This window comes from Chrysemys picta, chromosome 7, assembly GCF_011386835.1.
Source record: "Chrysemys picta bellii isolate R12L10 chromosome 7, ASM1138683v2, whole genome shotgun sequence".
Classification (NCBI taxonomy): Eukaryota; Metazoa; Chordata; order Testudines; family Emydidae; genus Chrysemys; species Chrysemys picta.
In genome coordinates this window covers 5,289,771-5,316,273 of record NC_088797.1, presented here as the reverse complement: position 1 = coordinate 5,316,273, position 26,503 = coordinate 5,289,771, and the positions used below count along the sequence as shown (strand labels likewise).

At 38.9% G+C, this 26,503-nt stretch overlaps 1 protein-coding gene across 5 annotated transcripts in view; it reads right to left on the bottom strand.

Annotated features, from left to right (window-relative positions):
• ATXN7 (ataxin 7) overlaps positions 1-26,503 on the bottom strand; it is a 131,074-nt gene that overhangs the window by 49,208 nt on the left and 55,363 nt on the right. For 4 of the 5 annotated variants that reach the window (XM_065550650.1, XM_065550649.1, XM_065550648.1 and 1 more), the window contains one exon: positions 5,786-5,890. The exons of the other annotated variant lie outside the window; for it this stretch is intronic. In XM_065550650.1, coding sequence (XP_065406722.1) covers positions 5,786-5,890 — 105 coding nt within the window. The remainder of the gene's footprint in view (positions 1-5,785; positions 5,891-26,503) is intronic. 5 annotated transcript variants of the gene reach the window in all.

Below are 26,503 nucleotides of genomic sequence, written 5' to 3'. Positions count from 1 at the left end.
AAAAACAACGAGGAGTCCTTGTGGCATCTTAGAGACTAACAAATGTATTTGGAAATAAGCTTTCGTGGGCTAGAACCCACTTCGTCAGATGCATGCAGTGAAAAATATTTATACCTGCTCCTGTAGTTTTCACTTCATGCGTCCGATGAAGTGGGTTCTAGCCCACGAAAGCTTATGCCCAAATAAATTTGTTAGTCTCTAAGGTGCCACAAGGACTCCTCGTTGTTTTTATAAGGTAGGTAACCATTATCATCCTCCATTATAGGTATAGAAACTGAGGCTCAGAGAAGTTAAGTGACTTGGCCAAAAGCACCAAGGTAGTCAGTAGCAAAGATTAGAATGCAGGAAGCCTTTGCTTTGCAAACCCATGTTTAAACCCACAAGAACATGCTGCTTCTCACACCACTGAGCTGCATACATATTGTGTATGTATACTGTATGCATAATAACATGTATCAAAAAGATTTCAAATACAAGAAATATTAGCCTCTAATTTAAATCTGTAAATTAGAACTAGATACTTTAACATAAATTAAAAAGGCAGTGATGAGGCCGTCAAGGTTATTGTTAATGTCTGTCAGGACTATTATGAACAATAAGAAAGTTATAAAATTATCTACTTATGCGGTGTAGTTGTAGCCATGCTGCTCCCAGGATATTAGAGAGACAAGGTGGGCAAGGTAATATCTTTTATTGGACCAATTTCTGGTGAGAGAGACAACAGAAGTTAGTCCAGTAAAAAAATACTACTTCACCCACCTTGTCTCTCTAATACAACTGTCTAGAAATTTAGAAAGGAAATGGGTGGAGTCATTGGTGATTGCGGAAAATGAGGTTGGATGGAGATGTAAACTATTCAAAGAGTTTGGTTTGCTAAGTAATTTCAGAAAGGTGAGCAGGACATACGATGGGGTGGTTCTGTATGAAACTGGCTAGCTAATCTTTTAGCTATTTTCAGTTTATTTGGAGGTTGTTTCTTGTTTTAACCATAATAAATGTGAAGCTGCTCATCAGTATGACAAGACAGGTGATTAATGATTACCAAACAGCAGTGTACTTATCTGACTCAACATGCCTAAAGTGAAGAAATGTTAGAAATAATGAAAACAAAAAAATGTATAAAGTAAAATGTAAACATTGTCAAAGTATATTAAGTAACAAGATAGAGGAGTTGAGCTCATGTTTAAAAGTGAAGAAAATAGTTTTCTTTGGATTTTTCAAGATCAAATTTTCTACTGAATGAAATCTGTAATTTGTGGTTTTATTTCAGGATTTTTTTTAAAAAGGGGAGTCTCACCAGGTTTGGGAAAAATCACAAGTGCAGTGAAGTAATGCTTTTTTATACATTTTCCAGTGCTTTTGTTGTTGTTTTGGAATATTACTAGAGAGACAGTTTCTTAAAATACTATATAGCTTTTGGTGCTGTGTGTTGTTTGTACTTGATGTTCTTTGAAGCTTGTCCTGGTGGGCTTTTTAGTTTCCACAATAGAATATGCTCTTTCAAAATGTCACTTTTGTCAGAGGAAGGGTAAACAAACTACTCACAGAACTTAATGAGCTAATTTCCTCCCAAAGCATGTTTGTGGTAAACTACAAGACAAGGTAGTTTGAAAGAGTTTTTTAGTTCATATGTTAAAATTTTCTAGACCACATGCAATTAGAGAAACTGAAATATAATTTTTACTCAAAATATACCACATTTAATATTTTAGCAAAATAGAATAGAATATTTGAGCAAAATAGAAGTCTATTTAAAATTTCGGCTGTTCTTTGTTATGCGAAAGGATATTCATCATAATACTGAATTTAAATTTTACTTTTCTTGAGGCAATAAAACTAATATATAAAATATTTAATAATTGTAATTTGCCAGTTATGACTGGTGTTTGTTATAGAATAAATATAATCATTAAAATTGAATTCCAAATGCAATTTCATATTTGGCATGCATAATACCTTGTTGTTGTTGGGGAAAGAAAAATGTTGCTTTAATAGGGTGAAGAAATGCATTTGTTTCTATCAGTGATCATTAGTTTAAGTCCTGGGTGGGGAAAAAATGCTATTGGCCACACAGAAAACTTCGTACAATTTCTTTATGTATCCTTGGGTAGACTGCTTATACTGTGTGTCTTCTTCTACGCTTTCAATATATGGTGGTGAACATATTTCAAACGCACAATGCTTTACATTCAGAAGAGAATTTGGGATTCCTCATTCTTTGTGTTTGAATAAATTCCGTTGACACAGACATAACTTTACTTTTCCTTCAACAGCAGTCATTGCAGAATCTTACTCTATTTAACGTGGTGTATAAACATCTCCTCTCTGTGGCTCTCTAATGGCATCCTGGGCTTTGTCTTGGGTTCCTTTATAGATTCATAGATTCTAGGACTTTCCTCACGGTCCATCCCTAGCAGATCTTTTTATAAGCTCTCGTGGTTTCAGATGACAACTCTAAACTGATGGAAACTGATGACTAGGATTGAAAGTCTGTTCCAGTGGATGCATTTTTTTCTTTGGTTTTTTTTTTTTTCGCCCTGAAAAATTTAATGTTCACGGTTCCACATACTTCAGCACATGGCTGGTCTTTGTGGTATGTAAAACCCATTGCCATGGTTCCTTTAGTTTTTAGTGGAGATCCCAGAGCAGTTGCATGCAATAAATAAAAAAGATAAAACCAAAAAAAATTCACTCTTTTAAAATGAAAAAAAAAAAAAAAAACAAAAAAAACCCCAAATGTGTTTTTCACAATTCTACTTCACAGCAAGCCCTTCTCTTTTAAAGTGAATGTAAAGCAAGATTCTGAATTAACACGCTTGGAAACAAACCAACTTTTTAGTCACAAAACAAGTTCTATGCTGCTAGTGGCAATGCAAGCTTCCACACATCACCCAACTAATCTATTCACTCTTTAGGGGTGAGACAGCAATTCAGTTTCTAGGCCCACACAATTCTTGAACTGTGTGCGGAGCATGCCAACACAGTTGTCATGCTAACAACTATGACAATGGTTTTTATGATGTAGAAACTTTTCTGTGAAGAACCGGACAGAGATCGCCAACAGCTTGTCTATATTATGGGGGCTACAGCCCCACAGATATGCAGCTGTAACCACCACAGTGTAGGCCCCCTACACTGTACACAAGTACAAGGACAAATGCAAAGTACTCTACTTAGGATGGAACAATCAGTTGTACACGTACAAAATGGGAAATGACTGCCTAGGAAAGCGATCTGGGGTCATAGTGGATCACACCCTAAACAGTGTAACGCTGTTGCAAAAAAAGCAAACATCCTTCTGGGATGGATTAGCAGGAGTGTTGTAAGCCAGACACAAGTAATAATTCTTCACTCTACTCCATGCTGATTAGGCCTCAACTGGAGTATCGTGTCCAGTTCTGGGCACCATATTTCAGGAAGGATGTGGACAAATTGGAGAAAGTCCAGAGAAGAGCAACAAAATGATTAAAGGTCTAGAAAACATGACCTATCAGGGAAGATTGAAAAAATTGCATTTGTTTAGTCTGAAGAAGAGAAGACTGAGGGGGGACATGATAATAGTTTTCAAGTACATAAAAGGTGTCACAAGGATGAGGGAGAAAAATTATTCTTAATCTCTCAGGATAGGACAAGCAGCAATGGGCTTAAATTGCAGCAAGGGCGGTTAGGTTGGATATTAGGAAAATCTTCCTGCCAGGGTGGGTAAGCACTGGAATAAATTGTTTAGGGAGGTTGTGGAATCCCTGACATTGGAGACTTTTAAGAGCAGGTTAGACAAACACTTGTCAAGGATGGTCTAGATAACACTTAGTCCTTCCTTGAGTCCAGGGGGCTGGACTACAAGACCTATAAAAGGTCCCTTCCAGTTCGATGATTCTATCCTTCAGCGCAGAAAGGGTTTTAGGGATGTGTGCACATGGGCATGCATATTACTCCTGTGGGAATTCTGTGCAACTGCGGCACAGCAGAAACCCCTGCCCTCCCGCAGATTCCCTTTACTTCCTTGCAGAAAATGGTTTCTGCGGGGAAGCAAAGAGAAGCTGCACCAGTACCCACTCACCCCTTCCCTGCAGCTCAGAGGTGTCTGTTCGAGCAGCTGGGGGGGAGGTAAATCACTGGGGGAGGGGGGATTCCCTGGCCATCCAAGGACATTAGTCCCAGTTGGAGCACGGAGCAGCCGGAGCTGGGTCAGATCCAAGCCCCAGAAACTTCCCCTGGCTGCAGGAAACTGTGCCCCGGGGGTGGGGGAAGGCTTTCCAGGTCAAGATGCCCGGAGTTTGGGTGGACAGGGGGAGCAGATCCTTTGTACAGAGATTCCCCCTCCCGCATAGAACCCCCTCTGCATCAGGGGCCCCCTGCACCCAGAACACCCACACTGAGCTCCCAACCCCCCACCCTGCATCATGAGCTCTCCACCCCGGACCCCTACCCTGTTGAGCCCCAACCAGCTGCACCCTGACCCTCCCCCGCCACCGAGCCCCACTCCCCCAGCCTCCTCCCCACTGAGCCCTAACCACCTTCACCTGGACTCCCCCGCAGAGTCCCATTTCCCCTGTACCCAGAACCCCACCCCAAGACCTTGTGAATCCAGATTCCCCCCTGCACCCAGACCCCACACCGAGCTGCCTGCACCCAGATTGTTGCCACACAGAACCCTGGAACTCAAGGGAATTTTTCACCAAAAAATTAAAAAAAAATCAATTCTGCAAAGTTCTGCATAATTTAATTGTCAAAACAACACAGAAACACAACAAAAATATAATCACACCATTTTCAATTATTTTGGTAATTTATTTCAAAATACTTTTCAGCAAATAATTGAAAATGGTGTGATCATATGGTGTTATTTTGACAAATAAAATATTCAGATTTTTGCAGATTTTTAAAACCTTGTTCGCAGAACATTAAATTTTTTGGTGCAGAATTCCCTCAAGAGTAGCATATGCGCACACACCTACACATCCTGTGTGTTTGGGAAGAAGGAAGTGGAGGTGAAGATATACTGGGGTTCTCACCATCTTTTGTATTAGCACGTTTAGAAAAAGTCTGCTAAATTTCTTTAGCCCTGCATATCCAAAAATGAATACCAAATGGTCCCAAACAAAATCCTCCAACCCTTTAAAATTGTCTACCACTCTGGAGAGGGGCAGAGGAAAGGGTCTGAAAAACTATCCACCCTTCACCCATTGAATATTTTATATGAAACTACTGAATACTTGAACTGTATAGCACTTTAGGTTTTCTTGGTGCTGTACAAATACTGTGTTGGTTGATGTTACCCACACACTTCTAGCATAGTTTATACACAAAAACTTCATATGACCATTAAAACAAACAACAATTGATACTTTTTCAAATAAATAAGTTTACTACTTTCAAGTGCACCATGTTTGCTCTATAGCAAAATCTGCAATTTTAGTTTTTAGCTCAACTGCAATTGTATGACATTTAAAAACATTTAAAAGTCTTCAGATATTAAGAAACATACATACACACACACACACCATTTCAAAATGGGACAACGCTGATGTAGTACTTAAAGGGGGGAACATTGAAATACTTTACTAATCTCAACAAGGACCATCCTTTTGCATTCATGAACGTTATTTTTTAAATAGTTAAAACATTTTGCAATGAACACAGGTTACCTTCTTATACTGTATTTACATTATAATACTGTGTGCACCATCAGCTTTAAAGATCACAAAGACGGATAATCAAAAATTGCCAGGCTTAATCCTGATTTAACCTCACCCTTAATTATTAAAAATGGTTAAGCACTTACCATAATGTGATTGAAATGCCTGTGGTTTTACGACCTGATTACAGTGGTTACACATCACCAAATAGAAATCATCATGAGCCGGGCAAAGACCAAATATTGGCATATCTAAAACAAAAAGACAAAGGGCATATCTCTCAGCTGCTTACAATGACTGAAAAACAACTGTGTTAGAGGACCATATGATGCTATCACTGTACTATCATTTATAGCTCATTTCAATACATTCGGAAAGTGAGAAAAAAGAACATAAAGTACAATAGTTAGGTTAGTGTTGAAATATTACAAACACCACATATTTTTCTTCAAAGCTAAGTATAAAAATCAAACTGACTGTTGCTTGTAGAGCTCTACCAGCAATCTGATGTAGGAGTGATTATTTCATGCCATCTTCAAAAGGACAACAGAAAATCATTATATTTTGATGACATAGTAAACGTAAGCTATTCAGAGAGTAGTTTAAGTTCTATCCCACTTTCTTTAAACAAACTCTAAAATGAAGGTTGTTTTCTACTTAAAATTTTGTAACCATTTTAAATGCACAGTCATTTACCAGGCAGTATAATGTGTCTAATGGTCTTATTTGTTTAACAGTGCATTATATTCCAGCCATCTGGTACCAGAGATCTGTGTAACAGGCATAAGAGGGAGAAAGAGATAAGAGTATGTCAGTGTGTATGTGTATTTCAATGATAACACACATACTTTCAGTCTTTTCAAGTAAAATTAGTTTCTGCAATGTTTATGAAAACCAGTTCCTTAAGAGTATTGCTTAATGTTTAAACACTTACCAGTAATTTCTGAATGCAGTGAATAAAGTATTACATTTAAAAATGAAACCTGTCAAGTATTACCCAATTATTCAGTTGTTCAAAAAAATCAAACTAAGTAGATAAATGCAGTCTCCTAACAATATGTGGCATAAAGCAATCAGTAACATTTTCAAAAAAAGATTATACATCATTTAAATGGTTAAATGTTGTTTTCTTACCTTAAAGAACACTAAAATAAATGTGTACATTTATATGCAAATATTAAAATATAAGTAAATGCAACATAATTATTAATTTGACATTGACAATAGTGTTACATATTTTAAACATTAACATGCGTCATGGATATTCACATATTTCATATATTTTACAGGACTAATACATTCTGGTCATTCAAGAAATCTGAATTATGCAAGAATTTAAAACTGATTTTATACCATGTAACCCTTTTCTGTGGGAATGAATATGGCCATGATCCTGCAAGATGATCTACATGGGCAGATCCCTGCACTCTTTCAGAAACTTAAACTCAATAGGGCTCTACACAGATCAGCTGCCAGAATTGGGGCCTACATTTGTAATAAGATACGATACTTTTAAATGCAGGCATGTTTTCTTTAAAAAATAAATAAATTTTTAACTTTTTAAAACATGTATCTGAATTTTAGATTAAAATGATATAAAACAAATTCCCCATGCAATGGCTGCTACTGAAATCCCTTGTATACACAGATGTGGATAAATCAAATATGGATTGAGTATGACTGCGATACATCACATCTATATTCATCTGTTTTATTTAATTTTCTCTCATATGTTTATATTTTAAGTGCCTATCTAAACCATAGGTGCTTATACAGAAATGGAAATTACAGTAAAAGATATGTACTATTAATAATACACTTGTAATTTGATACATGATCAGGGTCAAGCATTTTATAATTTGTGCAAATACCAAGTCTAGCTTTTACATAAACAATTTAAGAGATGTCATTAGAGAAATATTTAGTAAAACATCAGATGATGACATTTTAAATTAATGCAAACTGGGCAAAGCACAAGCAAATATACCACACATAATAAACCAGGGGATAGACTAGATTAATAAACAGCTATTTTCCAATACCTGCCTTCCCTGATAAATATTACATTTCTTCATAAAATAACTGTACAAACGGTGAGATTCTGTGATGCGCCTCAGAGAGACAGCACTGAGCTCTCAGCCCAGGTGGAAGGGATTGGGGATAACATGGGTTTAAGCCACCTTTGTGCCCTCCTGCTTCTGGGCTTCTCTTGGAGCTAAGTTCCAGAATGGTAGCCGTGTTAGTCTGTCTCAGCAAAAACAACGAGGAGTCCTTGTGGCACTTTAGAGACTAACAAATTTATTTGGGCATAAGCTTTCGTGGGCTAAAACCCACTTCATCAGATGCATGGAGTGAAAAATACAGTAAGCAGTGTATATATACACAGCATATGAAAGATGGGAGTTGCCTTACCAAGTGGGGGGTCAGTGCTAACAAGGCCAATTCAATTAAGGTGGAAGTGGCCTATTCTCAACAGTTGACAGGAAGGGGTTAACACTATTAGCACTGACCCCCGCACTTGGTAAGGCAACTCCCATCTTTCATGTGCTGTATATACATACACGGCTTACTGTATTTTTCACTCCATGCATTTGATGAAGTGGGTTTTAGCCCACGAAAGCTTATGCCCAAATAAATTTGTTAGTCTCTAAGGTGCCACAAGGACTCCTCGTTGTTCTTGGAGATAAAGAGATTCCTGGGGTAAGATAGGCAGCTCACAGTAAGGTCAGCCTCCTGGGACTGCCCTGTGGGTCGCAGTGATGGGTGATATGGCTTCCACCCCCACATTTCTTCCTACCCCCCAGCATGCCCCACGTCAGGGCTTGTGATGGGGTCCTTGGAAAGCAGACTTACAGCTGTGCTCCACAGTGCCTAAGTAACATATGGGAGGGAACAAAGTGAGGTTGGATTACAATGTAGGCTTTACATCATTTAACACAGAATGCTAAAAAATTGTTGGCAATATGGGGGAAATATTGTCTATTGGTACTTATCTGGCAACATAGGAAGGACTTCTTGGCATTATTTTGAGACACCATCATTATATTTAAAGTACCCTTTTACAAATATGTAGGAAATATCGAGGTGTACTTTGAAACTACAGGTGAATTATTATCTGAATGTCTCAAGGTTCATCAGAAATTTTCACATAGACAAAAATGTATTCCTGTAAAAGTTTCAAATTACAGGGTAATTTTTGCATAACATGGGCATACCTTTCTCAGATTATTCCCGTGCCGAACATACGGAAGGAATATATACATAGAAGTAACATTTGGAATTAGTTTTATAAACAGGAGAACACAAAATCACAGGACAGATTTTCCGAAGTGCGCACATTAGACTCCTGGTCTACTACACAATCATCTATCTTAGGGTTTTATACTGCTGCCTATCACCATAATACCACAGTGCCTTCCAACAGCAAGGTCCCTAGTGAACTTCATGGAATATCTGGCTCTTCTCTGTTTTGGGGGCAAAACTGTTTTAAGAGTATGTTTGTTTATTTTTTGATGCTTGTTTTTTTTTTTTTAAAGCTCTTTTGTGGAGTGGGGCGGGTGGAGGATGGTATCTGGGTAGACCAGTATTGTGAATGTTATTTTTGCTATGGCATCAAGACTTTTTTGAAGAAGGTTCTGCAGCATTTCCTAAAAACAGACTCTGGATTCACTTAATCTACTCTGGAAGTTTCTTCCATAGCTGGATCCCCTCAGCCAAAAATGCTTTGTCCCCAGCTCTCCTGAGCTTTCTCCTGATATTTGTGACAACACTGTCCCAGAAGAGCACAACTGTCTCAGTGGATCATCAACTGATTTTCAGTCTTTAATGTAGCTGGAGCCACTGATCCATGAACTGCTTTGAAGATTAGGACCAAGGCCTTAAACTGGCATCTATGGGACTTCAGCACAGGCCTAATGTGCTCACTGTGTATTAACACTAATAGAGACCCAATATTCAGTCTGAGTAACATTTATAGACTCATAGAAATGTAGTACTGGAAGGGGGACTCAAAAAGTCATCAAGTCCAGCCCCCTGCACTGAGACAGGACCAAATAAACCTAGATCATCCCTGACAGGTTCTTAAAAATAACCTATTCTTAATCTCCAATAATGGGGATTCCATAACCTTCCTCGGAAGCCTATTTCAGAACTTAACTACCTTTACAGTTAGAGAGAGCTCTTCCTAATATCTATGCTAAATCTCCCTTGCTGCAGATCAAGCCCGTTACTTCTTGTCCTACCTTCAGTGGACATGGAGAAAAATTGACACCCATCCTCTTTATAACAACCCATAACATATGTGCAGACTGTTATCAAGTCCCCCGTCAGTCTTCTTTTCTCAAGACTAAACATGCCCACTTGTTTTAATCTTTCCTCATAGGTCAGGTTTTCTAAACCTTTTATCATTTTTGTTGCTCTTCTCTGGACTCTCTCCAATTTGTCCACGTTTCCTAAAGCGTGGCGCCCAGAACTAGATGCAGCACTCCAGCTGAGGCCTCACCAGTGCAGAGTAGAGCGGGACAATCGCCTCCTGTGTCTTACAACACAGCCCAGAATATCAGCCTTTTTTGCAACTGCATCACATTGTTGACTCATATTCAATTTGTGATCCACTACAACCCCCAGATCCTTTTTCAGCAGCTGCTGTAGTCTGCAAATTTTAAGAGCATGTTCTTTACTCTATTACCCAAGTTACTCATGATAACCAATCCCAGGACTGGCCCCTGTGGGGCTCCACTAGATATAAATGGTGCGCTGTGAAACTGGGAGAGTATAACGGCTCTTTGAGTACTGTCTTTCAACCAGTTGTGCATCCACTTTACAATAATTTCATCTAGATTGCATTTCCCTAGTTTGCTTATGTGAATATAATGGGCGATTGTGTCAAAAGCCTTATTAAAATCAAGATATGTCACATCTACTGCTTCCTCCCATCCGCTAGGCCAGTAACCCAGTCAAAGAAGAAAAATATGCTGTATTTCAATTGTCCTTCATATTCTTAACATATTAGCTTCCCCAATATAGGATACTATTGACAGAATGCTCACTTCCCTGCAAGGTGACCAGATAACAACAAACATGGTGTTTGTACTTACTTTTGATCTCACACAAACACACACATGCTTACTGCACCTTCCTTCTGCTCCATCTGTTCACTCTTTTGGGGAAAAAAAAAGGGTACTGAAATATACCCACTCAGAGCAGAATTTCTAGCACTCAAAGAGCAGGGTTTGAGTGCATTTCAATGCTCTCATTGCTCACAAGAGCAGAGCAGGGATGTAGAGCAGAAGTACTGTGCTACATGAAATTAATACATCTGGTGCTCTGAGAATTAGGCCTGGCAGATTCTCTTTTACTACAGCATGCTAAACACAAAATTATGCATTAAAAACTATACAACAATCTATACATTTAGATTAACCTTACACCCAGAATTTTTAAGAAGTGTTGAAATATTCTGTAGCTCTAACACTTACAATTCTAATTTTGAAAATTCTAGGGAAACAGTTCCAAAGAACTGTATTAGAGTGATAAAGATAACCGATTCAGAGGGAACAATTTTAGTACAAAGTAAAACCAGCTGAACCTAACAAAAGGAATTCACTGTACACACCTAACACCACACAAAAGGCATTCACTGTACACACAAAACTCCAACCGACTTCAAGGGGAGGTACACACACAAGTCTTGCCGGCTCACACAAATCAGCTGAACTGCACTTTCACCTCAAATCATTACCACACAACTACTTAGATAATAGAGTATCTAATTTAGCTTTTAAGAGTCCTTTGGAATGTTAGTGTCACAAATCCAAGTGTTTCACCAGACTGTCTAGCACTTCACCTTCATTTCTATGAGGGTCAACAAAAGGTAATTTACTAATTGTGTATGGATGTAAAAATTGAAGAATAGGACTAATGCAAGCTATCCAAGGTGAAGGATGGGTGGAAAAAAGCATTGTAATGACGCTACTATCAAAATTATTCTTAAAATGTGTACAGTGAAATCCTTAGCTTTATTATTTGTATTACAATATTGCCTAGAAGTCACAAACAAGATCGGGACCCCATTGTGCTAGGCACTGTACAAACATATGGCAAGGGGTAGTTCCTACCCTGAACATTTTATAGTCTGATTGACAAGACAGACAGAGTGGGAGAAAGGAAGTATTATCATCTTTTTACAAATGGGGAACTAAGGCCCAGAGAAATTAAGTGACTTGCTCAAGATTGCACAGGAAGGCTGTGGAAGGGCGAGGAATTGAACCCAAATTTCCTGAGTCCCAGTTAAGCGCCCACCTACTACTGGTATGTTAGAAAAATAATCTTCTTCCCCTATTTTGGCATAATTACTATAGTGTTGTTCAAGCTAAGCAACAAGCAGTTTTCAGTGAAACTATATCTTTAGTTTGGAAGAGGAATTTAACCTTTGGAATGGAGAAACAGTCATACTGTAGCATGTGTGTATTGTGCAACAAGTATCTTATAAATACTAGAGAACCTAGGTAATATTTTTAACAAAGACATTTCAATACCAAATATCTGCTGTGAGCTATGGGACATGAATCCTTCATATGGTTGGTTCCCCCCTTTTTCCTCATTTAGGAGTTACAAAATTTTGTAATTGATGCTATATAATATTATACTTTTATATTCATCCTGATTTGATGCCATGCACATTCAATCTGAATTTAAAAGTCTAATGCAGTTCATAGTATTTCAACAGTGCCAGTTCCAATGTACCGTTACTTTGAGCTTAAAGATGACATTTGAAAATACTTAACAGTCAAGCTCATTCCTCTCGAGTGAGAGACTTGCAACTGTGATCTACACATTCATCTCAAGGCTGGGCTACTATAACTTCCTTCATCTGGGGCTGTCGGTCTAGGCCAAACAAAAAATTTCAATGTAGGATTCCAACTGTCTTTTTTAAATAGACCTAGTATTTACATGAAGCCAATGGAGAAGCAGTATCTTTTGTAGAAGGTGGGAATCACAGTGGCTGCACTAAATTAAAGCAGACTTCAGGTGCCTTTATATTATTATTGATGTACATCCCGTGAGCACCGCAACTCCCCACATGCATTTCTCCTTTTCAATGTGAGCAACGTGGCTGCATTCCCTGCTGTTGCACATGTTCTTCATGAGTCAAACGTTTGCAGTGAATCTGAGAGCAGCTGTATTTGGCCTTCAAGCCACACTTCAGCCTTCTCTGGGGTGGGATTATTTTAATTCTAGTGCTGTGTTTTACTCTGAGTTTATAAGAAGTCCTGTCCACTAGCTTCCTAGTCCTGTATTCTTCATCCACTACTGAAAGAATTATCCATGTTATATGCTCAGAGATTTTCTTGACTGTACTTATTGCATTACTGCACATTTATTTCAGAAGCAAAATGCTTTATACTTGGCAAAAGCCTAGTGCAGAAAAATTTCTACTGAAGAGGAAAAAACATTGCTTTTGAAGGGGAAGTTTGAATTAACCCATTAAACCAAGCAGCAAGTACCCTGAAGTTCAGCAGGTTTGCTACAGCAAAGTGCTTTTGAGACTGAGCTACCATTTCTTGTCCTACATGAAGGATGTGTCATCATGTTTAGGTTAGGGTTACCATATTTAAAAAATAAAAAAAGAGGACACTCCACAGGGTGCTGGCCCCGCCCCTTTCCGGCCCCGCCCCAACTCCACCCCTTCCCTGCCCCAATTCCACCCCTTCCCCAAAGTCCCCGTCCTAACTCTGCCCCCTCCCCTGAGCGCCCGCATTCCCCCTCCTCCTTCCCAGCCACGCGAAAAGGGCTGCATGAGCACTACCGGCTTCACGGTTTGCCGGGCAGCCCCCAGACCCTGCGCCCCCGGCCGGTGCTTCCCCAGCACAGCTGAAGCCCGGGAGGGGAAGCGCCCAGCCGGGGGCGCAGGGTCTGAAGGCCGCCCGGCAAACCGTGAAGCCGGCAGTGCTCAGGCTTCAGGCAGCCCCCGTGCCTCTGGACCCTGCGTCCCCAACCGGGCACTTTCCCTCTCAGGCTCCGGCGGCTGCTGTGCTCCCTGAACTCCTGGGCTCTGTAAGCACCGAGCTGCCCGAGCGCTACCGGCTTCGGGCAGCCCCCATGCCTCCGGACCCTGCACCGCCGGCCGGGCACTTCCCCTCCTGGGCTCCGGGGGCGCAGGGTCCGGAGGCATGGGGGCTGCCCGAAGCCGGTAGCGCTCGGGCAGCTTGGCGCTTACAGAGCCCAGGAGTCAGGGAGCACAGCAGCCCCCGGCGCCCGCTCTAAGGTAAGCCAGGGAGTATTTTTCCCGGACATGTTCGGCTTTTTGGAAATTCCCCTCAGACGGGGGTTTGATTACCAAAAAGCTGGACATGTCCGGGAAAAAACGGACGTACGGTAACCCTAGTTTAGGTCATCTTGTGTTTTCTGCATATTTTTAGTATTTTCTTTTCAGCACCATTTCATTGGGGAAATTCATGTTCATAGACATAAAAAGTAATAGCATCTGTGTATTCCTGCTCCATGACATATTATAGAAAAAACAAAAAGTTTTATAAATTAATGCCCAGCTTTGGCATCATTCAGCAGCTGATTCCGATCTCAATTGCACTCCAAACTCTCCACAGATTCCCTCTTTATTTCAAAATTTAATCTGAGGTCCTGATACTTAACTAGGGGACCTACTAAGACCAATTTCTCATCCAAAACTGTGAAACTTTCAGGTAGCTTCAATGCTGGGTCCAAAATAGTGGAATAATTTAGTGGAAGAGATCAAAATGAGCCCTAAATCGGACTGTTTTCAGAGATCAATGCACAAAATTCCTCTTTTTTGCAGAAGTGTGCTCGCTGCAGTGTAAAAACAGAGATGGAAGTGAAAAGTGAAACAGAGGAAGAGAGAGAGAAAGCAAAAGGGCAGACAAAAGCAAGGGTGGGGAAAAACTACTTACTATTTCAGAGACTTGGTAAAAGGATACAAATCTGAAGACAGATTTAAGTAAAAGCATTTCCCATAAAAGTACTGCATTAATATTTCTAGCTCTAACCTTTCCAGAGATCCACCTTTCACCCTGTATGTATTTTCAGGTAAAAAGTAGCTTGGTAAGTCTAAATAAAAATGGCCAGGCCTGACTAATGTACTATTACAAATAGGTTGGTGTTGGTTGCTATTTAATATAAAGTGGCAATGTGCATTCCACTGGCTGCTGTGAATAGCAAAATGTTTAAATTATCTAGAACACCTGATTCAGACAAAAAGGTGGAACAAAATGCCTTAAGTACAATATAAACCTGATATTACAGTTCGGACAGTTTTTATTCAGGCAGAGTTAACTTTAGGTATCTACTCACTGTAATGTAATATAACAGATCCAAACACAGGTGTAATACCATAAACTATTCAACACCTTGTTTAAAATACATGTTACTAACTCTTGCAATTTTTAGCATGAGTCTTGCAGTACCTTGCTTCGGCTGCTGGAATCAACTTATCACAAAATCTCAGCTTCTGTTTAAAATAAAAAGGATGTTTGTAGAGCTCATGGCCATTGAGAAAAGAGTGAACCCTAAATGCTCAATACCAGAGGGCAAATAAAATGAACCCTCATTTATTTTTAAACTCTCCTGACTTGGGGTGGGGAGTCTGACTCCTGAGTTTTGAACACTTGAGGTTGGCCTTTTCAGTTTGGCATCGAGGTGCTAGATTTCAAATGGGAAGCATCTGTTTAAATGCAGTTCCACTTAAACTGGTTTCTACCACAGGATTTATAGCCAGCATCATCAACAAGGTAAAATTGTACTAGAATCATGTTTAAAAAACCCTCTAAATTCAACTGGACATGTTGCTGATATCAGTTGTCTGCATCACGCAATTTTCACGGTGCAGACAAGACTTGCTCTGTGTTGTACTGTGCTTGTAGAGCCAGTGGTACAACAAGGATAGTTCCCGACCACAGGTTCTGGCAAGAATAATAAATAATAATGGCAACAAGTCATCCTAAATAAAGTCTTCCTTTGTTCTAAAGACAGGTATTCCCTATTTCTAAGCCCTGGTCTACACTGGGGGGGAGGGGGGTAATCGATCTAAGTTACGTACTTAGATTTACTTACCGTGGTGTCTTCACCGCGGTGAGTCGACTTGCTGCCACTCCCCCGTCGGCTCCGCTTGCGCCTCTTGCGGTGCTGGAGTATAGGAGTCGACGGGAGAGCTCTTGGGGGTTGATTTATCGCGTCTAGACTAGATGCGATAAAATCAATCCCCGCCGGATCAATCGCTGCCCGCTGATCCGGCGGGTAGAATAGACATACCCTAAGAGAGGCCATCTATATCTTTGAGCTGAAAACTAAAGGAGACCAGGTGCTGTCAAAGTTGGCATCACAAAAATCTTATCTTTTACACACACATTCAACTTTCTGTAATGGCCACACATGTTTTTTAAGAAGTTTTACTGTCAAAACAATTTGCTTCAATACTATTTTTCAGAAACAGAGCCAACAGTTCAGCACTCGTGAGCATTCACATCTATCTATATATCAATATTAATGTCAAAAATCAAATTGATGTCACAGTTCTACTGTGTACTTTGGTAGTCAACAATGTAAAGAATTATATTTCTAATCTGATGCTCATTTTTAATTCGCAAAGCATATCTGTCTAACCTTTGATAATATTAGAGGTGTTTTAGGAATGTTAAGTTATTTCCCTTAATTTAAAACAAAAATTTTACTAGTAAAATATATATTTTAGCTTTATCTTCATTTTTCACAAGAATATATTGTCAATTATGCAAGGATAATTTACTTAACCTATTAATAGTATATAAATATCTTAGGATCCAAAAGGTGCTTTGAAACCAATGGAAGTTTTGGATACACATTTCAAACAAGTTTAAATATGCCTATGAGCTATACTTCAGCTATTTTTTTTTAAAAGGCAAGATTTTACATATTGTCCCTTTAAATCTATTACTTTTTTGTTATGTATGCGTGAGCATGTCTGTTTTAAAAAATGAATTTCTGACCTAAATGGATAAAAGCAGTTTGTTCAGCTATATACTACATGATTTCAAAATTAGCTTGTACAACAAATATACAGAAGATTTTTTTAAAAATTGTGTTTTCTGCAATCTACTTTAACTTTGGTCAAAGCAAAATAAAATTAGTAGATAAATATGTGGTCAGTAATAGTCTGATTAACTCTCAAAAAAGAAAGATAATACAAAGTGAAAACAAACCTCATCTGTAACCTACTTCATTATATATGATAAGGATCCAACAGTGGTCGACAGAGATCTGGCTAATCTAGTGCTTATATTAAAATTACAATATTTCTAGACTGCATTAAGTAAGAATAATAGGGCGTGTTAAGATGGAGTTTGACTTTCCTTGCTTTGCAAGTGATTTCAATAGTTCGTCAGTGAATATAAATATACTGTAGCTTTTGCAATTAGTAACACGGGAATTAGGGAAAACGTATTAATTTAAAAACAATGACAACCCTTTGGCTTTTAAGAGATGCAAAAGATGAATTAATTCATCAATCCTCATTTAACACCTTTTGAAACAATTTAACTTCTGGAAAACTTTAAACAAACACAGCAGGCAGGGACATTTCACTCTGGCTTTTAAATGTGCATCTGCTGTCATTTGTGCATGCATACAGCATGTGCTACTGCAAACATGGTTTGCATGTGCAAACCAGGTGCACATCCAACCATCAAATTTGCATGCACAAATTTAGACACTTTTTAAAAATCTGAACCTAATGTTTCTACTTGTGCTGTTCCACATAATAAAGAACTTTAATTTCAGCATAAAATAAGGCAAGACAAATGGACATTCCCCACACCCTAAGGCCACAGTTAACAATCAGCAGAGATGACTGAATTGGAGTTCACTTGGTATGCAAGTGAAGGAGTTGCTGGCAAAGGGTTCTCTGCAAGGAACCTTTGACTTTGGAATTCACACCCCATCCCTACCTGTATAGTCTGAAATAGCCCAAATCTGTTGACCTTCTGGGCACACTGTAAAGCTAATCTGTTTGAGAAGGCATTTATAAAGGGGTGACTGTAACAGAGTTCTTTGGGGAACATAAAGATGGGGGGGAGGTTGTTTTGTAGTACGTTTGCTGACTGAGAAAGGGGGCAGAGAAAGGAAAGGTTGGTGTTTTGGTTTGGTGATTATTTTAGGGTTACCATTCGTCCGGATTCCCCTGGACATGTCCAGCTTTTTGAGCGAAAAATAGCATCTGGGGGGAATTTGTAAATGTCCGGACTCCCCCTCCCCCCCCCGCCATACAGAGCGCGCACGGGTAACAGGGCAGCCGGCCGGATGGTGCCACTTACATGGGGCTCCGACAGCCAGAGAGAGCCCGTCCTCCGCCTCCCCTGCAGCAGAGATCACTCCCTCCCTCCCTGCATTCGCAGATCGCCTCTGGCAGTCTGGAGCTCCTCCCCCGCTCCTCCCTCACTGCTGCCAAGCGTGCCGGGACAAGCGGCATGGGTCGGGGGGTCGGAGAAGGGGCAGGGAGGTTCTGGAGGGGGCAGTCGACGGGGGGGGGTGGAGAGTTCGGGGGGGGCTTTCTGGGGGGTGTGGATAAGGTTTTGGGGAGTCAGGGTACACGTAGGGGGTAGGGTCCTGGGGGGCAGTTGGGGGGGGGGGGTCCCAGGAGGGGGCAGTCCGGGGACAAGGAGCGGGGTGTGTGTGTTGGGAGTTCTGGGGATGGGGCTGTCAGGGGGTGGGGAGTGGTTGGATGGGGCGTGGGAGTCCCAGGGGTCTGTCTGGGGGTGGGGGTGTGGATAAGGGTTGGGGCAGTCAGGGTACAGGTAGGGTCCTAGGGGGCCAGTTAGGATGGGGGGAGGGTCTCAGGAGGGGGCAGTCAGGGGACAAGGAGCGGGGAGAGGGTTGGGGGTTCTGGGGGGGGGGGGAAGTGGGAGGGAGTGGAAGGGGCAGGGGCGGGGCTCCTCCCGTCCTCTTTTTTGCTTGCTGAAATATGGTAACCCTAGATTATTTTTATATCGCATTTTTAGTTATAGTAAGAATGCCTAGAACGCAGTTGTTATATTTAAACCCAAATAAATCAATAAACAAACATACTAAGGATACCCAGTACTGTAAGTCTCTCAGTCAAATGACACCCCAAAAACTATCAACAACTGAATGGCATTGTTACTGACCAATAGCAATGTTCCAAAGCAGAACCTTTAAGGGCAATCCTATGTCTGTAGCCAGTCTCCTGCATGTATACATTCTATTCTTTCAATAATACCAAGTATTGCAAAGCTGAGAAACGATGCATTGCACTAAAGGTAGATTCCCCCCTTCCCCAAATTTAAGACAGAATTTACTGTGGTGAAAGTTGACAGGATAGAAATAACATACCTTACAATGCATTTTCCCAGGATTAAGTCATCCTGCATCCCCCCAAAAATCAGATTCCTGTCCCCCCCACACACACACTTAGAAAAAAGGGAGCTTTGCAATGTATTTTAAGTTAAAATTACTCTAGGAATCCTAAACATAAACCCATAGCCACTGGTTTTCTTTCAACATTATGAGCAAATGCACATTATACTTTTTTCTACAGCTTTTTTTCTGTTCCTGTGAGGATACAGAATATTGAGATTTACAATTACCCTGATCTCCAAGATTTAGGATTCTTGAAAAATTTCAATATCCTGAGTACTGACAAGAGCAGAGGCATAATAAGAGAAGTGTGTCATGTATGGATGCACCTGCAATCTACAATGCAGCTGTGAGGTCTAATTACAGGCTCAAGCGATATATAAAGCATGTATCATATCAGCCAATAACCATTAAATATTTAGTAAAATTCTTTGAACACAAATTCTGTTATACATAATTACTCAAAAAAACCCAAAACACATTTAAAGCTGTGTAATAACCACTACTGTACTATTTTAGTTCAGATTTGTTACATTCAATCCTCCATTTATTTCAATGAGCCACCTTACAAGTTACTGCCTTGTTTTGGAACTTAACATAGGTACCATTAGATTTAAATCCTTTCAGCAGAACAAACACCCCACCACACACAGTTGGTATTCTATTACATGAGGGTTTCATCAGATATTTGAGTAATGATGATAAGTCAGCCAGTTGCAAAGCATATTCCCCATTTGGTCTTTAATTACTATTCAGAGAATTAATGGTATTTGAAATTTCCCTAGCCATTTTTGTATAACATAGTTTATATTACATAAAAAGAGCTGTACACACGTACACAATTTTTCATCATAGTGCATGTCAAAGAATCCATGCTATGTCCTACATTATTTTGGATAAGACACTCTCACAATATCATAAAGTCATTTCTGAAAAGTCTTTTTGTGGTAGAAAAATGTTCAATACATACTCAATACAAATAAACTCAAAAGCGCTACATTAATTTAATGTAAAGATTACAAAATTAAACTCAACAGAATTCAGGAAATAGAAATATCAAGGTTTACATGCTAACATGAAATCAATCATATACAGATAATATTTTTGATTACCAGACTGTTAAGATGTCTCTCTCCATGTACACAGTGTGTGCTATACAAACCATTTGTCAATAGAAGTACCGGTTATGAATTTTCTGATTCAATGAGTAATGTTAGAACGATACATTTAAATAATGTAGTTTTTGTACTAGATACCCTTTTGTTGTTGGCTTTTTACACAGCCGAAGCACATTGGTTTTCTTTATGGCAGCTGTGCTTTTGTAATAGGGGGAAAAAAGGATTTAAAAAAAAAAAAGCTAAAAAACTTAGATTACAATAAATTGCAGATTGCAGCAAAAATTACTTAGACACACTAAAAATGCAGAACAGACATTTTCATGCTCAAATTTTCTCTCGTCCATGACACCGGCATGATTTTTTTTATTTTATTTTTTTAAGGATTTTGATGTTTCAACAAAAATATTTACAACCCTTCCCCATGCAAATTATCACAGCAGAAGTCTATGCAAGAATGGTCAATTCCCTCAATCATCCACATTACATTCGAGGGGACAGATCTGATTAGGCGCTGGTAAAATCTTAGTTACTAGTACATACTGACTCAGCAACAGAGCAGTGGTATTTCAAATCACTTATAGCTTAATCAATTTTCCCCCCAGCTGAGAGCTAGGAAGATATGATGTAAACTTGACTATCACTTTTGTGACACAGAAAGCCAGAGTATAATAATATGGCAATTAACAAATCTATTTTCTAGAGAATGTAAATAAAATAAATAACTAGAGCCTCAGAAATACTGTAGTCTCTATTCTATCTATACATAGTTATAGCACTTTTTACCAAATCAAATAGTTTGTATAAAAAAAGAAAAGTTAAGAATCATATCAAATGGTGATATATTTATGGAACTAATTTAAGAAATCACTGCAATTTTATATTAAAAATGTCATTCATTAACACAGATGTTGGTTTCCCAGGTGCGTAATATTTATATCATATACCACATTGCGTTAGGCTTTGAACCTAACTATTTTAATCTCTTCCCTGCTGACCATGACTGTAACTCCTGTGTGATAGCAGTATGTGTCAGCATTCTTTGAAGTGTCACTTCAAAGACTATGCATCAGGAATGTGACACAGCACCACTGGACATTTTACATCACGTACCTAGTACCTGAGGCAGCAAACCAGCAGTTACAAACAAGAAAAATCATAGAGGTTATTACTGATGATCTTTCAATTGATTCTGAATTCAGATGCATTAATCTCATTACCTGAAAAATGCCAGTCCCTTCTGTTTCATTCCCATCCCCTGTGTACTTGAACATCAACTTCATAAATAAAATGGATTTTGTTTTAATTAACTCTAACATGATTATAAGGTTAACGGATGCTTTCCAGTTTTCAATTAGAATGATTCAAAGAAGTTAATTATTTTAACCAATTATAGAAGGCATTTATTGCATTTCTATTAGGAATTTACTTACTTTGTTTTATATATTTACGAGATCGATATTTAATTTGATATAATTCAAGTGTCTGTACAATACTTCAATGGTGAACTGAAATTTTTTTTAAAGTATTTCCAAACTTATAAGCAGCATACTTGCCAAATAAATATGATCAGTGGATATTTAGCCAGGTTTTTTAAAAACTGTTTCCTGAATTGTGGAATCATGATGGTTGATGCACCACTAATAGTGCATTCCAGCAAATAAAGAGCTAATATTATCAGAACCCACCATGGAGAAGGGTCTCTACCTATGGACAAACTGTCAGCTAGGTTCAATACCACATGGTATAAAACTTTATGTGATTCAATACCAAATATAACCGGTAGATAAATGTGTACAAACTGAAGCAAAGCTGACCTACTTGCCCAGCAATTCAGGACAATCTTCCTAATACCCTGCTGATCAGTTGTGGTATAACACCAACTTACTGCATCCTACAGCATCTTCACAGAAGGGAAACTGTCAACTGTTGTGCTGTAGTCCATGAAAGCTTATGCTCTAATAAATTTGTTAGTCTCTAAGGTGCCACAAGTACTCCTGTTCTTTTTGCGGATACAGACTAACACGGCTGCTACTCTGAAAACTGTTGTGCTGTAACTTCAAAGATTTAAAGGGAGAAATTTAGTTTTTGCCCTTTCACATCATCTGTTCCTTGTGTCAGCACCTCTCCATTCCCATTTCAGCACCGCTTCCATACACTTTACAACAGCATGTTTTTTAGCACTTTGAACTCTCTCTCTCCTAAACATTATACATTAAATGTTCTTAAAATAATGGAACCAGCTTACGCAGAAGAGACGCCACAGATGGGAGTGGGAATGTCTCAGGAAGAACCACCATTGGGATATGTTTTTACATAACACGTTATTCAAAAATAAAAAAATAAAAACCTTAGATTATACTGTGATGTAGAAGGAAAGTCTGAAAAGATTTGCTTTTTAAAAAAAATTTCCTGCTTGTTTTTAATTAGAAATCTCAGGCTTTTGACTTCCCTGTTTTTGGTGCAGACTATATAGATGATTAAAGAACTAGTACAATTATGACAGGACTAAATATTGAAATCTGGTCAATTGAAGGAGAAGGGAATTTATCCAGATTGCATAAAACTTTGGTTTTATTGGCTATGATTACAAACTCTTGACAAGCACTTGGGGAGGGGGGAGAGTGGAATACCTTTCTTCCCTTGTCTAATGTTCCCTGCATCTCCTGCTGAAGACTGAATAAGCTTCCCCTCCACTTCTGTAATCCTCCCATAAAAACCGGGAAGACAAAAACATATTTAAAATTTAGAAACAAGAAAAAAAGACTTAAAATACACATCCCACCTTTACACATCATTAAGTAGAAAAGAGGCCCTTTCCTCCCCTTCTATATGTCAACTTTAAGAATGGGATAGGAAACAAAATACCATACTGTTATAGAAATATATGGTATGACCTCAAATTGAACACAGCATTCAGTTGTAGACATCTTGCATCTAAAAGGATGCAGCAGGAACAGAAATGAGCAACAAAAGTGAGGCAACAGAGAAAGGCTTCCATATGCAGATTAAAGTGGATTAGGAACACCTAGGCCCTGATCCAGAGATGTGAGTCCTGCAGCGCTCCCTAGATTTCACTGGGTCTCTACGCGCGAGTGCCAGTTTCCTGAACACATCACAATGCAGGCTTAGGACCTCATTTGTAAGGAAGTTCAAGAGGAGGTATTATATGGGTATATAAAGATCACAAATCACATTGCGAAGGACAACACGATACTCTGACTGACTGCGTCCAACAGTATGAGACAACACTCAATGAAATTAGAAAAGGAACAATGTAACATGGAAAAGTAAACTTATTTCTGCAGTATGAACTTGTGGAACTTACTGTCTCACAATATTATTGAAAACAAACAATGTACGCTCTGTTCTATACTAAACAAAAGATAACTACAGCAAGTCATTGCTTGAATTACACAACTTAAATTTACAACCACCTCTATAGAATGCTTTGCCTGGCACAGCTATTGTGTGTGCGTGCATTTTGGCATTGGTTACAGCATCTAGGTTGAGGTCCTTAGCTGAAATCTGCCTGAAGACAAGCGCAGTCTATAATGGTTTCTCTCCAATGCAGGCAAGAAGCCAAAATCACCGCAGTTGAACTTGTTCAGCCAGTCTTCTGAACTCTGTCCCACAATGCAATGTTTCATATTTGGAAATTACTCATAAGCTTTTGTTTCCAGCAACAGTGATGAGCATTTTAGGTTAGATTCTTTAGGAGTCCCAGAAAACATGGCTTCTGACCATAGCAATAATGTGCACATTGCAAAATGCTTCTGTCAAAAGCGGTGTTCCTGTACAGCCACACAACACTATTGCAAGGAAAAGATGATACAGTCATTTCCTGTAGTCCATATCCCTTCAACACTAGTCTTAGGAGAGCAGGAACTGTTTTAGTTGAGATTCAAAAATCTCTCTAAACGATCAATAAAACTCATAATTATGTATCTCACTATCAAGTCTCCGTATTTTAATCTAAGGATATTCAAGTAGCCTGAAAATGATGTTGGTCTGTTTCCCAGTGGATACGTATGTCTCTGCATCACAAAAATCATCTGTGGCACCTTTACTGACAGTGTCAGCAGTAAGGAATTAAATTATTACAGAGACAACTAACCCTTTCTACTCTAGAGGTGATCTGCAGGTCATAGGTGAGGTACATTGGCAGAGTAGTGTGGAGAAGTCTGAAGTCTCTTTCTGTGCGGTTCCTATTCTATGGATAAATAGAGAACTTTTCAAGATCACTAAAATCGAATCATAAAAAGCAACTGCAGATACTCTTCTGTTATAAAAATAAACAAAGGAGTACCGACATTCACACTTCATGACAAAAGCGGATTATCACATGGAGTCAGAAGAAATTTTCCCCACAATACTCCACAACAGGCCACGTACTTTTGGAGTTCCTCCTCTTCCTCTGAAAGTTCTAGCATAAGCCCTGTCTGAGTCACCATGACAAATCAGACAGCTGACTGACCTAGTCAGCTACTGTATTTTAAAGAAATTTCTTCCATTTAAATCTATTTCTGTAGGATAAACAAATATATATTCTGAGGGCCCTTTATCCAGCCTACATACAAAGCAATATTTACTCAAATCAAAATTATATTTATTAGATATATTTTAGACAATATCATAATTAGAAATAAATGCATCACTCCAACAATTTAGCTACAAATAAAACAAAACGCTTAGGGCCGAACTCTGCAATCAGATGGACTAACATAGACTGCATTGACTTCCAAGTGATACACACACACACACTGAATGTAGCCTATATTTTTCCCCTCAAAATACTGAATACAGTATATGGTAGATGCCACTTAATAGGAATGGCTTATAAATGGTTGCTTTGGTTGAATGTGTCTTGTATAAACAAAACAGAACAAGCATTAGGGAAATGGTTTTCTGAAATTCTTCTTGAAACTACCTTCATGAAATAAAAGCATTCTGACTGGAAATTCACTTAAGCCTCTCCTCCCAAATATTTTCATTCAGTACCAGCAAGAAGAGGCTGCCTTCAGTCTACCTTAAAGAAGGAGTGTATTTGAGTTTAAATATTTCCACTCTGAAGCACAGATCCTGCATTTCAAAAAATAAAACAGCTAAAAAGAAACGTACTGAAAGCAAAAATTATATTATTTATATGTATGCTGTTAATACATTTTATTACTTGTGTTCCAATAGCACCTAGACAGTGGTTCTCAAACTTTTGTACTGGTGACCCCTTTCACATAGCAAGCCTCTGAGTGTGACCCCACCTTATAAATTAAAAACATTTTAAAATATATTTAACACCATTATAAATGCCGGAGGCAAAGCAAGATTTGGGATGGAGGCTGACAGCTCGCGACCCCCCATGTAATAACCTCACGACCCCCAAGGGGTTCCAACCACCAGTTTGAGAACCCCTGACCTAGAGGCCCTAACAAGGTCATGGTCATACTGAAGCATACTACTTGCATGGAGGCCAGTCAAACTACTTTAGTGCATTTCAGAATAGCTCAATTGCAAGGAGGAAAGAGACAATTTTAAGATTTTTCTGGTAAAAGTGAAATAAAATTCATTAATTTGAGAGCTGCTTTCCAGAATTGTTTTACTTGGTGGATGCCCATATTAATCTAATATGCATTGAAACTGGATGGTGGGGATATTTTCTGCCATACTGAAATATCCTATTAAAATGTAGCCATTTTTCCTCCTTTGCAGAGCTCCTGAATTAGGGAAACATGGCTATTCCTAACTCAAATGGATCTGTTTTTAAGGGGAACTACTTCAACAACAACAAAAAGTCAGCCATCTTTTCCCCGGTAGGCTCATTTACAGCACCACCTGCTATGAAAGATGAACATAAATGGTACCCTGTCCTTTCCCTAATAAGGAGAATAACTCAGAGAGCAGACCCAAAAAGTGTTACTTACTTTCTGAGTTGAAGAAACTATGAATTGCCTTGAGCAATTTCAATTAAACAATGCTTCAATCTCACTAATTTGCTTTTTGATACATACTTATAATTGCTGAAAATTAAAAATAAAAAACAAACACACCAATATTCAGCAGATATAACACTTTGATATAAATTAATTCTAATTTTTCCTCTACTTTTTCTGATCCATTTATAAATTACTACCAACCCAGACTACCACTGCTTGTTAGCCACTGAAATGTGGTGGCTTCCCATTTGTACTCTTTCCATTCACCAATGACGCTGCTATCTTTAAACTTAAAGATCAAAGAAAGCTAGCTATACAATATAAAGTTATGTCTGCCTCAAATTTGACACTCCTTGAAAAGTGTTACAGCAGGGCTCAGTGAACTTTCAGATTCATAACCAGAGCACTTGTTGCAAAATCCTTCCCTTGCCACAGA